The sequence below is a fragment of the Anabrus simplex genome, chromosome 6, assembly GCF_040414725.1.
Source record: "Anabrus simplex isolate iqAnaSimp1 chromosome 6, ASM4041472v1, whole genome shotgun sequence".
NCBI classification, from domain to species: Eukaryota; Metazoa; Arthropoda; class Insecta; order Orthoptera; family Tettigoniidae; genus Anabrus; species Anabrus simplex.
The window spans coordinates 345,972,876-345,987,295 of NC_090270.1; the positions used below are offsets into that span (position 1 = coordinate 345,972,876).

The window sequence follows — 14,420 nt, forward strand, 5'->3', positions numbered from 1 at the left end:
GACCACAACCACAGACCTATAAAATACTCAAGAAACTAAATAATGATGTAAAAGAAGACATACGCATTAATGCAATACCTCTAACGGAGTGGCTCATTTATTTCTGGAACCTTTGGAGAGGTTCAAATATTGAGCCATTTCTTCTGCCAACATCTCTTAACAAGTCTTCGGAAACCATTACACTCAAAGAACTGGAGCTAATACTCAGAAAACTTAGAAATGGAAAAGCATCTGGAGAAGATTCAATAAATGCAGAATTATTCAAGTATTCCACTGACATCTTCAAGCAAAGATTTCTCAAATTCATCAATTTAATTTGGAATGGCAACAGACCACCAGAGAATTGGCAAAAAGCTATAGTTATTCCTCTTCATAAGAAGGGCAGTGTGAAAGATTGTGGAAATTACAGAGGGATAAGTATACTCAATTCAGGTTACAAAATTTACTCAAATATTGTCAGAGAAAAATTATTCAGATATTATGAAAATGTGATTGGAAATGAACAACATGGATTTCGAAAGGGGCGCTCATGTGCTGATGCTTACTTTACCTTGAAAATCTTAGTCGAAAAACGCAGGGAATTTAACTTGGAAACTCACATAGCATTTGTTGATTTTAAGAAAGCCTTTGACCTAGTTAACAGGAACAGACTTCTTAATATCTTAGCAGAAGATAATGTCCCACAACAGTTAATAGATAACATATACAACATGTACAGTGACAACCTTATTGCAATAAAGTTAGGTAATCATCAGACTGAATGGAAACCGATCAGCAGAGGTGTGAGACAAGGTTGTGGACTTTCTCCTTTGCTGTTCATAATCTATATGAACAACATAATACAGGAATGGAGGAATGAAAGGCATGGATCAATCCCAGTCAGCAGATATCTCACACATCTAGATGCCATACTCTTTGCTGATGATGTTGCAATGGTAGCATCATCAGAAGATGATCTTCAGTGGTCAGTATTTAATCTACAGAAAGTCTCTTCAAAATTCGACATGATCATTTCACCACAAAAGAGCAAAATAATGGCCTTTAAGGGGAAGGACCCTATCCCGAGTAAAATTTGTTTAGATAATAAAATTTTGGAAAGAGTCAACGAATTCAATTATCTGGGATACAATTTATCTTACCAAGGAGAAATTGATATCTCTGCAAAAATAACCAAATTTACCAGAACAACAGGAATCATAAATCATATCATGAAGCCATCTCTTGTCCAGAAACACACTCGCTTACGTCTTTATAACACTTTAGCCAGACCAACCCTTTGCTACGGCAGTGAGGCATGGACAATAAGAACTCAAGACATTTCCAGAATTACAGCACGTGAAATGACATTCATGCGCAGAACAGCAGGCTATACGAAATGGGATCGTATAAGAAATGAAGATGTGCTTAAGGGACTGAATGTGAAATCAGTAATCAATTACATCTATGATTACCAAGAAAACTGGAAACGTCATGTTCAAAGGATGGAATCTGGAAGACTACCAAAGGAGATCCTACGCTATCAGCCAAGAGGACAGAGATCTATAGGACGTCCAATGAAGCGATGGAAAGAAAATGCAAGACCGTAACGGGCCACATGGCCCAGTACTTGGAAGGATGATGATGATGATTATGACATAACCTCTCCTGCCCAAAGGCCAACCTCACCTTCCCGAGATGAAAACCTGTTCCCAGCCCTGTTGACAGAGTCACAGCGCTATAACCGTTACATCCATTATGGAGGAAATGCTGTGATTTCAGCTAGTCCATTAGCTGAGAGGTGGCAGCCCCACCAATGGTCTTACTTCCTTCAGGCTAGCAACCCGTCGGAAGGACATTTGACTGCTTTCAAGTCTTGCAAAAAGTAAAATGCAAGACCGTAACGGGTCACATGGCCCAATACTTGGAAGGAAGATGAAGATGATATCATATAGCCTAATCTTACTACAAAAGTAGCTTTTCCCTCCCACATCTTTGTTGCTCATTTCCAGTACCGTAATAAAACTCGACCTCCTCAATATCTTGGTATTTATTAAAAATTTAAAACACAAAACAACTAAAAGGTTTTATCCAATATTTTACTTTAGTTTAAGAACTAAGAAAGACAAGGTTACAGTGCCAAAACATATAAATACCCAAAAATACCTGGACACCCATTTTCCTTTTTTTAAAGTTTTTTTTAGTTTTGAAGGATCAGTATTGTTCTTGATTTCATTTTAAGGCATCAAATACCTGTGTTTCAATCCTTGTTTGCCCAACACTTCAAAAAGTGTTTGTACAAAGCTCATAAACTGAAAGTACTGTACTCTCATTTTGGGTATTTACCCGGCCCACATTGCTACCTATACGTCAACTGAAGTTTCCGTTAAATGAGCGGACATGGTATTCATTGATAGGAAATCTAACAAAGGTGTCATTATCGATCCAACAGTCAGATTTGAGTGAGGTGAAAAGCAGTCCAAAGAGGTTGATAGAAGGAAAAACACTATAAGCCTTGCTTTCGTGACTGGGGACATAAGTATAAATTAAGAACGGGGAAGTTATCAGTATGTTGTTTGGTGGATGCAGAACAATCACAAATTTATCTGTGAATATTTTCAAAAGATTTTGACTCACTACTACGTAATGTTCTACAAGAAATGTTAAATGTGATTTGTAAAGAGTCACTCTGAATAGTACAAAATCATCTGAATTTGAATAAATAAATGAAATCTGGAAAGGCCACTGGACCTGATGACATTCCAGCTGAAGCATGCAAAATACTTGGACAACAAGGTGCTGAGCTGATTGCAACCTTGTTCAACCAGTTTATCAAAGAAGTGGTGCTACTGTTATCCTGGTCAACAAGCATTACTGTGCCTATTTGGAAGGGCAAGGGCGACGTCAGTGATTGCTCAAAGCATCGACCTATTCGCCTACTATGTTATGCCTTGAAGCTCTTCTAACTCATCATAGATCAGCGACTACGGAGCGTTGTCAACGTCATTCTGAACCAGTGTGGATTTGTGAAAGGATGCGGAACGATTGATTCTAATCATGCAGTTTGGTTGCTTTTGGAAAGACACTGGGAAAAGAACAACAGGCCACTCCACATTGCCTTCCTGGATCTGGAAAAGGCCTTTGACCGCGTTCGTCATGAACTGATTTGGCATGCACTTAGATCACACGGCGTCACTGAGGAGAATGTCCGTCGGGTAAATTTGCTCTATCAAAGCTCTACCAGTGCTATCCGATGCCCTGCTGGAATTTCACCGCCATTCCCCATTTGCGTTGGTGTTCACCAGGGATCGGCCCTGTCACCGCTTCTCTTCATTTTGTGTACGGATACAGTCACCTCCGATATCCAGTCATCTCCCCCATGGTCATTCCTATATGCTGATGATGTCCTACTAGTTGCTAAGGAGCATCAACCGATTCAAGAGCAGGTTAAGAAGTGGAACGAAAAATTAAACTCACATGGACTTCGACTCGATACCAAGAAAACTGAGCACATGCAGTGCGGTCCGCAGATAAATGGAACCATTCAGATAGATGTCCAAGGTCTCAATAAAGTAGTTTTTGGTCAACGCTGAGTGTGATACTATTTCAGACGCCCGTGCACGAGTAAATGCGCCCTGGATGAAGTGGCGGCTAACTACTGGTGTTCTCTGCGATTGTTGGATACCAATCCACCTGAAGTCCAAGGTTTACAGGACTGTTGTATGACTCTGAATGCTGGCCAGGAACAGTCAAGCTTTGCTGGTCACTTGAACTGATCCGTCTAGATCATGTCACCAACCTAGAAATCCGGAAAATCATGGGAGTTGGCTCGATCGTAGACAAGATACGTGGTGCTATGTCCACGTAATACGTAGAGAAGGTTCATCTATTGTACAACAGCATCACACCATCTGGAAATAGGCCACGTGTTCGCCTTCAAGAAGATGTGCTATGGTCATGCGCTTAATAGAACCAAGTGAAGATTGGCTTGCGAAACAGCGGACCCTGCTCCCTTGGAGGGGAGTAGCTGCCCGAAAATTAATAAATATTGCAACATTTTTAAAAATTCCAATGAAGATGAATTAAATGTATTTTCTTATTGTCCTTGCAGATTAATCAGTAGGTTGAACCTTTGTGGATTCTCTAGAATTAGGGGAGCTATGCTAAGTGGATTTTCTGTCTCAGATCTCAAAGTGTGAGGACGAAGAAATCTCCCTCAGGAGCTGCTTTCTTTCGTGACTAGCTACTCGCGTAGAACGGGATTTTCAGCGTATGTGTCGACCAAAAATAGTTATTGAAACAGGCTAAGCGCAGACACAGAAATTTTCACAATAAAACCAGGAATAATAATAATAAAATATAGAATATAAAATATTGCACTGAAGTTCATGCTTTCATGACCAACATCTCTAAAATAGAAGAAACTCTTTTCTGAGTTGGTTGGCCGTGGTTAAATTGGGTTCGTAGCTCCTAATATTTTATTGATGTGTATGCTTTCTGAAAGTCAGTAGTGGACTGAAGCTGTGGGTGTGCACTCCCTGTATATATGGCTGTGGCAACCAACTAGCGACAACAGTAAACCCTCCTTTCCACAGCTGAAGTGCGCACTGCCCAGAGAACATCACACCATCACCATACGTATTGGGAGTGCACAGCTTCAGACCACCAAAGAATATGTGTAAGAAGAGTTGAATTCTGATAGGCAACGACTGCTGCCTCCACTGTTGCCAGCTGCATGAGTGATGCCATCACGGTTGCAGGCCTGAACTACAACTGCAAGCGAGTGATTTGAATTGTATTCCACTTGGGGACTGCCCTTCCTTCCCGACTCCCTTAAATACACTGCCTGACTAGAAAATGTAAGCACCCAGATGAGGAGGAGGAAACAAAATGAAACTTCACATGATGTTATTTCGGTGATTACAAAATCAAGTCAAATTTACAAGGAACATGGCAGTATGAGTGTGACGTTGCACCTCTTCTGGCCTGGATGTATGCAGTGTCATATAAACTGTATATAGGATAATATCTTTTGTTTATTTCCACCTATTCAATACATTACAAGAAGTTGGCATTTACTTTAAAAGCCGTACAATCTTACGACGTCCTAATTAACAAAGAACTACATGTGTGTTTATCATTTTATTAGATCTATAGTTATTTCATTGAACATTCTATATGTACTACCTTTGAATCCACTAGTTTTTAGTATCATTTGAATGTAATGTATATTCTCATAGAACTGATATTTTATGCCTTCCACTATGTATTAGACATCTATTAATGACTACGGCTTCAAGCCACCTTCTTTTACTATAGTACAATCAAACAAGTCCTATTCAACAAAGAACTACATATGTTTTTATCAATATATTAGATTTTTAGTTACTTCGTGAACATGTTTATAACTAACGTAAATCTTACCTCTCTTATAATCATCAAACACATTTTTGAATATCTTTAACCAGATGCCTGGTAAAATAATAAGGTTTTTGATAATGACTGAAGATGCCTCACAGTGAAAGGCGAAACATGTCTCATCTGAATAATGTTTTAAAGTAAATGCCAACTTCTTGTAATGTATTGAATAGGTGGAAATAAACAAAAGATATTATCCTATATACAGTTTATGAAACTTTCAATACAGACGAAAAATGATTTTCATCACTTGTAAAAGTGTCATATACCGGACGAGTTGGCCGTGCGCGTAGAGGCGTGTGGCTGTGAGCTTGCATCTGGGAGATAGTAGGTTCGAATCCCACTATCGGCAGCCCTGAAGATATTTTTCCGTGGTTTCCCATTTTCACACCAGGCAAATGCTGGGGCTGTACCTTAATTAAGACCACGGCCGCTTCCTTCCAACTCCTAGGCCTTTCCTATCCCATCGTCGTCATAAGACCTATCTGTGTCGGTGCGACGTAAAGCCCCTAGCAAAAAAAAAAAGTGCCATAAAGCTGTTGTACCCTCTCCTGAGGCAAGCTAGCCCACTACTGTTGTAACTGGTCCTTGGGACGGAGTTGATGTCTGAGCCGGTCCCACACGTGTTCTATTGGGGATAGATCTTGCTGGCCACAGGAGTATCTCAACATCTTGCAGACAGTTCATAGAGACATAGAGTCTTCTTTCTTCATAGTGCCATCAATCCTAGTCATTTTACTGACTCCACCTGAAAACATACAACCCCAGATCATGATGCTACCTTCACCGTGTTTGACAGTGGGCCATATATTTCTGTTTTCTGTATTTGGCTTCCACTCAGCCTACGTGATTAGAATTGAGGAGCTATCGGACGGTGAGATAGCGGCTCCGGTCTAGAAAGCCAAGAATAACGGCCGAGAGAATTCGTCGTGCTGATCACACGACACCTCGTAATCTGCAGGCCTTCGGGCTGAGCAGCGGTCACTTGGTAGGCCAAGGCCCCTCAAGGGCTGTAGTGTCATGGGGTTTTGGGTATTTGGCTTCCGCCACACACGTGCCTTGCCATCTGAGTCAAAACATTGAATTTGCTTTCGTCGGCAAAAATGACATTGTTTCGTGACGTAGTCTTTTTGCAAACTGCAATGTCTTCTTTTGGTTTGTTTTGTTAATGAAGGGTTTCTTCCTCGCAGCTCTACCATTGTATCCCTGTTTCCTCATGACTCGGCATACTGTTTCAAGATGGACTTTCTTGCCGCACTCCTGGAACAGTTCTGCTGCTAATTTAGGAGCACTAACCCGGGTTGTTTCTTAATCTTTCCAATCAGTATCTGTTCTTCTCACTCGGTGTGTTTCTTAGGCTGGCCTTGTTGAGGAAGTGATTCGAGCCTGTCTTCTTTATCAGATCATCTTCTTCTATCATGCTCCTTGGTATGTTCAAAAGCTTGCTTATTTGTTTCTGAGCATGATGGAATGCAATAAGTTGACGTTGCTCCTTCCTGACCCATTTTACTGACGTTCTGCAGCAGCACTTCGATACAGTGATTACGGAGAACTGCCCTTGAGCAAACAGCCGTGGTAGTGGACGACTATTAAAGTGGTGCGCTCTGGTGATGCTTTCAACATATATGGTATTAATTTTGAAACTATAGAAGACCACATATTAGTTTCTGATACGTACATGTGGAACAATTCAACACATCTATCTATTGAACATTCTTATTATTTTTTTCAGCGTATAAACAGGCAGTATTAATAAACAAATATTAATGCGAGTAAGTGTAGGTATATATGTGTATACTGTACATTTATTTTTGAGATTATTTTGTCAATAGACAAGGAGACTCAAAGTTTCATTGTAGAAAAACTATTCACTAACCTGAAATCATATTATAGCTTTAATATGCCAACATATTATTTTGTAGGCCACCTAGTACTACAAACGTTTTTTGTGAATTGGTCTTAATATCTATGTCGTAATCATGTGATTTTTTGAATTGCCTCCTTTTGTAAATTGTAATGTTTATATTTACAGCAACGTAAAATTTATGGACCTCAGAAGCCCGATGAGAAATGGCTGCAGGCTGGAGTTAAAGAACGGAAAATAATTCCTTCCTGCTCCAGTGTTCCTTCAGTAAAAGCTGCTGCAAATTCATCGTATGGGGTTGGTTCAGCTAATACCTCACAAGCTTTGAGATTCATTCCAAGACAAGTGAATCTCAACAAGAGAATTGTTTTCCGAAATAACAGGTACTTATGTTTTACTTTTGATCATTAATTTCTTCTGTAATACAACACTCAAAGCTGATCTGGACCCTTGAAACAAGAAACACTTCAAAACAAGCTGACATCCTCATTAGACTTAACTGCTGACGTTCTAGCTGTTACATTTTATTTGTAATTATTACAGATCTCCCCTCTTTATTCGGGAATTAAACCCAGGAAGAAATTTATTCCAGCAAAACCTCGTTAAGACTTTTGTGCAGGGGACAAGCAAAAATAATGCATTAAGTGAGCAAATGTACTACTGAATAAATGAATAAAAACTATCCAACAGGGATATGGAAACAATAGGTATGATATTTTTCTGTCACGAGGGCATTTTACGTTGTGTGTGCGCGGGCACAGTGAGAGAAGAGTATTAAAAGGTGTGGAAAACATGAATTTAATATGAAAACCTTTTCTGCTGGGACTTGTAAAATAACCACAATGCACTGAACGGTGTGAAAAACACAAATATGAGAACATTTCCACAGGGGATCACACACTTTCTAAAACAAATGTTAGTAGAAGCATTTTGTTTTGGACTGGTGGGTCACACTCTTAGACGATGAATTTGAGGTTACACCTGACCATGTGAGACTTTGGACACCATTTTGGATCTGACAAAACTTCAACCAACTCAAATGATCGGGTTGAAACTCGTTGTTTCAACATTTGTGCCACCTCTGTGCACTTAAAGATGCAGATGCCAGTGTACTTTCTGACAGATTTTAATTTTGTCTTCATTAGTAAGGAATTTCCCGACTTTTCCCTTATCCATAGCTAGGCTATCATGACAAATATGCACCATGCTGGTCAACTTCATACGATTATGCTCCTAATCCAGATGTAGGGTATCGCATGACAAATATTCACTGCCCTTCACTTTGCCACTCATCACAAAATAAATTTCTAAATTCTGAATGGAATGCAAAATACAAGCACAAACAGGCTCACTGTGTTGTTCAGTGATCTCGCTGCTAACCAGCAAGCAAAACTGAACATTCCTGAGGCTAACGGCTTGCTCCCGAAGGTGCAACTTATCCTGTGAAATTCAGGCATTCAGCGCCTTTCCCGTTATCACGCAACTGTGGCAAGAGTTCTTACCACAGTTGGAAATCACGTTCCTTTCACAAGGGATGACAAAGAACATTTTCAGGGCTAGGAAAAATACAATTATATTAAGCGGTAATAGCGAAAATACGCGACGTGTTAAGAGAGGTATTTTTATATAGATTTAATACAATGAGAATCAGGACTTCGAATTTATTACATGTTAAGTGGGAAAACGTGTTAATGAGGAACGCACTAACAAGGTTTCACTATACATCTTTTCCTTGGCCGTATATGTGCTCGTAGTATGGGCACTCCCGAGTATTGCTCACTTTCAGTTCTTCTGATCCGAATTTTGCATTTGGGCCACAGGGATGACTTTTTTTCCTCAAGGCAGTTTTAGCTGTTCGCCACCAAATCCTTGGCTTCTCCTTGGTTCTGCGATGACAGGAACTTTCTCTACAGGTTGATCTTCATCACTCTGACATGCCTGTACCAGTAGAGTTCTCTCTCCTTCAGTTTCTCACCAATAGTGGATGTTATTGAGCGATCCTCACGTGTGCTCATTACGCACTCAGTCGGTCAGCGTAATGTCTGCAGACCGCCGCGTCATTTGATTCTCTGTGGCATGCGTTTGTTCATTGTGCTTCTTCTAAGTTGCTTACTCGCGGGCAGGTCCGATGACCAATTCGAAAACTTCCTTTTAAAATTTTATGGGCATCTGTCTGTTGTATTGAGACACCTGGGAAAATTATTATGGAAAAAGAGTATTATCAAGGAACATTTAGAAGAAATATATAAAAGTCTGTAAATAAAAGAATGGGAGTAAATATGTCAACACTGCTTTGTTTTACTTAAAAGCACAACTTTTGGAAGCTATAGAGGTAAAATAGTTGTTTCCAGTCATTGCTTTCTGCCTCTGTCATTGGTGCTGCGCCAGAATACTTGTTAATCTGCGGTGTTACATCATCAATGGTTGGCGTGATTTGTAAAATTGTAAATTAGACATTTGACACATTATGATCATAAATTTTACTTTATGTAGCTATTATTTCCTGTATTTTAATTTAAATAAATTGGAACAAAATTGCTGATTTTAGAAATGAAAGTGGACAGAGAAATCATAAAACGTTATGTAGAAGTCTTTGCAGTACTGTGTCTGACAGTAATTCTCCTGCAGATAAGAGCTTTCAGTATTCAGAATTTGGGCTTACGTTAAGCTCAACAACACTGGAAACATTCTTGATCTAGAAAACCAAGATGACGGCACAGAGACAAGTACGTTTCAAACATATATTTATAGAAAAGCAACTGTTCAGTGTAGAATGAGAAGAATTAACAGGCTACATCTAATTATCTATCGCATTTTCTGTCGAGCTGTGGGACTTACGAATGAGCTAGAAAGTTCAAACTTTGCATACTTATTCCCTCTACATTGCAATTTCGTCAAATATTTAAACTTCTGGAAGTGTGATGAAAATTCTTCAAATGTTAGGAAAAACATCCATGTATATTGCTTTCTGCTGTTGGGAACTGCTCACTTGCACGTAAGCACTTTTCCCACCAAGCCTGCCTGGTGGCCATGATTAAGGCGTTAAGTCTTTGCAGTTTGACATCGTAATTAGCGGGTTCGAATCCCATCGGTCAAAATTTTTTTTTTTGTCAGCTGGATGATGGCCAGCCGGGTAGGAGAATTGGCAGTTGGTATACAATTCATAATTGCTTTATTGCATGCCGAAAGCCTGAGTTCAACTCCAAACTTCTTTGCTACGCTCATTTGGAGTGAGGGCTTTTGATGGTGATTCATCTAATATCATAGGGTTTGAGGTGATGTTCCACCATTCAACACAGTGTAAAATGTTTGAAATTTATTAAGCGAAGACCAGTTTTGACTCCCTTGGAGTCATAATCAGTTCTTGTAGAATAATTAAATCAAAGGGAATCTGATAACAATCATCATGAGGATTGCCTACATACATCTCAATAGGTTGACATGAAACATAATGACAAAATTGTATGCACAGTGATATGGCACTTTAAGAAAGTTCTTGGATCTTGGTTAAAAATACTGCTGTGTGTTTGTAGACTTGTCGGTTTTGTTTCAATCAACTTGGAAACATAAGAACTAGTTGAAATCTGTTTATCTGTCGAATGGAGATGTTAAGCTTTGTTCAACAGGAGTAAGCTAAGTGCTGAAACCGGGTTACACCCTCTCCCTACTTTATTGTCATCAGTCATCACACTGGACACCGAAACACATACATATGCATAGCTTCTGAAGACAAGAAGGTGCACACAAATAAATGAAGATTGTAATGCACCCATCATCATGGTCAAGGGATCGTATCCAACTACCAGGGCATTAGAAAAAACACACACTCTCCCTCTTTGTTTTTGTTTTGAAGGTCAGTGCTTTGTGCTATTTGTTCTATTAGTTATATTATCCTGATACCTAAATTGAATTCTTAGCTATAATTCTTATCCTTTATAGTTCTTATTGTAATTATTTAATTGCTGATTAATACAACTGCTGTGAAGTCAAAAGAATGGATTTTCAAAATGTCAAGAGCTCACTATTTTGTGCAGTATCAATTTGCTTATTGAAATGGATGATATTTTGCTTGATGAACTGATGAGATTGGATTATTATTTTAATGGAATATCAGCCATAAATACAAGCTTCAGGCTGCAAAGTGTGTTTTTCATTAATTATATCAAATTGATTATGCGAAATTCTTAGGGGGAATCCAACACAAGTACATATCACACACTGGGTAAGTAGACCTACATACTTCGATGATCATGTAATTCATGTTTATAACAGTTTCAACTGAGAAGGGTTTCACTAATACAGAGCTTATTTCCGTCAGCTCTGAGCTCAACTTCACTTCCTATTGTTCAAAGAGAAGCCTGGAAACAGCCTAATTTAATTGAGTGTGGAGTTGTCCCAGTTGCTTTTATGACATCAGAAGCACACAGGACATCACACTCTGCTGTTGGTATTGACGTATAACGCAGTTTACAGGCAGTTTAGGAATCCCATGGTTGTGCAGCACATACGAGATTAGCCTGTGGGGTACCCGATGAAATGCTTTTTCCAGATCGAGGAAGGCTACTGTATATGAAGTGGCTCTTTTTCTTCTTTTTCTCTGTGCTCTCTAGGAAATAATTCCCTCATATTGCGATATTTATTCTTTTAGTTGATTACAGTTCTCAGCTTGAGATTATTTAAATTTAAATTATTTTTATGCATTCTGTGCCATTGCTCGATATGCTCTTCATATTTCAAACGAATTGTTACCCGTCTTGTGTAAGGAAGTTACAGAAGATCTATTATGTTTCCATCCTTTATTTCAATGTTCAACAGGTCAGTTCTTCCAAGTGCAGCAGAGGGGAAAGCTGAAGAAAAACCTGGAAATAAGAGAAACCACGAGGCTGACAATCTGTCAGTTGAGGAGACAATATTAAGTGTTCGCAATAAGATTCGTGCTGTAAGTATCATTGAGCACTTAAAGAGAAGTTTTGTGATAATTAAATTTGATTGCTTACCATAATCATCATTCTGTCACGTATTGAGCTTAGTGGCCTGTTATGGTCTTGCCTTTCCTCCTCATTGCTTCATCAGATATCCTGTGGATCATCTTCTTTCTGGTTGATAGCAAAGAAACTCTTTTGTTGGTCTTCCAGCTTCCATCCTTTGGGCTTGGCTTTTCCAGTTTACCTGATAATTGTAGATGTAATCAGTTTCACATAGGCTGCTGTTTGGTGCATATATTTCATTTTGTATGCTGTGATTGAAGGAACATTCATGGTTCTTAGAGTCCATGGCTCACTGCATTGAATAGGGTTGGTCTGGCCATAGTTTTATAAAGTTGCAAACGGGTGTGTTTTTGCACCAGACATGGCTTCATTATATGGTTCAGTATGCGTATTGTTCTCGTATACTTTACTACTTTGGTAGATGTACTGTACCAGTAAAAGATAGTCCGTACTAACTTGTAATTTGAACATAGCATGAATTAAAGTTCTCAAGGTGCTTCCTAGGCAAAAATAGCTAAGGTTTGGCACAGTAAGTGAAGGTGTACTTTGAACTCTTGGTTTAATCAAAATTTTGGCAAGTTTGAAGTTCATATCACATTGGTACAGTGAACCGCCATCTCCCAAATTGTCTTCCAGAATGGTTCTCTAGGAAACTCATATTCCGGGGTCCTTTCATCACCATGGTGTTGTACCCGTACTCCAGGATCCACTTTGCGACTGGAATCGAACCTGTACCTTGTACCTGAAGATTTCAAATTTCTCGGAGGTCTATGGTGATTGCTCGTGGTTTAGCTTTATACGAGTGTCTACAGTCACTTGTCACGCAAAGTACTGCCAGGCAGACAACACGTTGTTTGGAATATGCCATTGTCCGGTCCCAAGTCCGGAGGAGGGTTTGCTGGTCTGGCACCCAGCTGTGTGTTGGGCGGCGGGAAATAACCTGGCTCCCTAAGGGGCCAACGGCTTTGGGCGAATGAGCCCCTTTAGGTGGGGTGAGGGTCCTCACAGTGGAGGAAATGCCACTGGAGTCCATTATGCAGCGTCTGTACTCCAGAGGAGCGGCCTCATTATCACCTCACTGGATCACATCCAGAGTTGTAATTTGGGACCTAGTCCCATACAGGTGACACCTTGACAGTCAACTATGAAAGGTCTTGTAAGGAATACTCCACTGGCTGAACCAAGAGTTCGGATACGGTGGGCTGCCACCCGAAAGATACCTTGAAGTCGGAGGCACGGAAATACCCCAGTACCACATACATGAAGAGACAAAATCAAGAATCAAACCAAAGCAGATAACATACTTTTCTACACACAATATAAACTCACTCATGTAAACCGGTAAATTAAAAGTGATCACCGACATAATGGAACAATTATTGCAAGCTGTCCACTTCATGGCCGTGTCGATGAGTTTAATCAACAAATTAATCTAAAAAGCCACCTAATCGATACTTTATTTCTTTTGCCTTTGGCAAACTTAAAAATACACTAACAAACACACTACATGTTTCGACCACTTAGTGGTCATCTTCAGCTGTATATAAAAAATCTTAGATGATAACATTTAAAAGCAAGCACATTGGATCTTAAAACTATATCCCATGGGAATCCAAAAACTATTGTTCTGGATGCTTTAAATGAATAGGAAGATGGGGGGGGGGGGGGGTAAGGAGATTTATGTGAATGATACTTAAATTACAGTATCGTTTACAATTGTGTTTAAAAAACTTAAATGATGAAAAACATATTTAAAATATTTAAAAGCGTCTATGGTAAAATTCTTTTTGATAAAATTAGGTGGCGTGAATAAAAAGTTTGTGTTTGTAATAATCTTCAGGCATTTGTGAGAAAATAATTAAAATTCGTGTCTGTGGTGCTGTTAAACACTTTGTTTTTAATAAACATACTTTAAAATATTCTAAAGTGTCTATGGCAAGGCACTTATTCAAAAACACTTGTGCTTGAATGAAAGTTTATGTCAGATGCACCAGTCTTCAGGTATTTATTGTATATATTTAATAACTTCCTTGAGTGATATTCTTGTGGTTAAAAGGCCGTGTTGACTGTTTAACTTCCGAGAATTGCTCTTCGGAATGTGATAAAAGAAATTGTGTTAGTCGTTTAACTTGTTAAAACCCTGTGGTGGCTTCTGTTATACAAAATGGCGATCT

General features: G+C 39.2%; 1 protein-coding gene across 3 annotated transcripts in view; it reads left to right on the forward strand.

Annotated features, from left to right (window-relative positions):
* The window catches only part of LOC136875809 (RNA-binding protein 48), a 110,084-nt gene that overhangs the window by 73,871 nt on the left and 21,793 nt on the right, over positions 1–14,420 (forward strand). For all 3 annotated transcript variants that reach the window (XM_067149417.2, XM_067149419.2, XM_067149418.2), the window contains exons 4-5: positions 7,427–7,641; positions 12,074–12,197. In XM_067149417.2, coding sequence (XP_067005518.2) covers positions 7,427–7,641; positions 12,074–12,197 — 339 coding nt within the window. The remainder of the gene's footprint in view (positions 1–7,426; positions 7,642–12,073; positions 12,198–14,420) is intronic.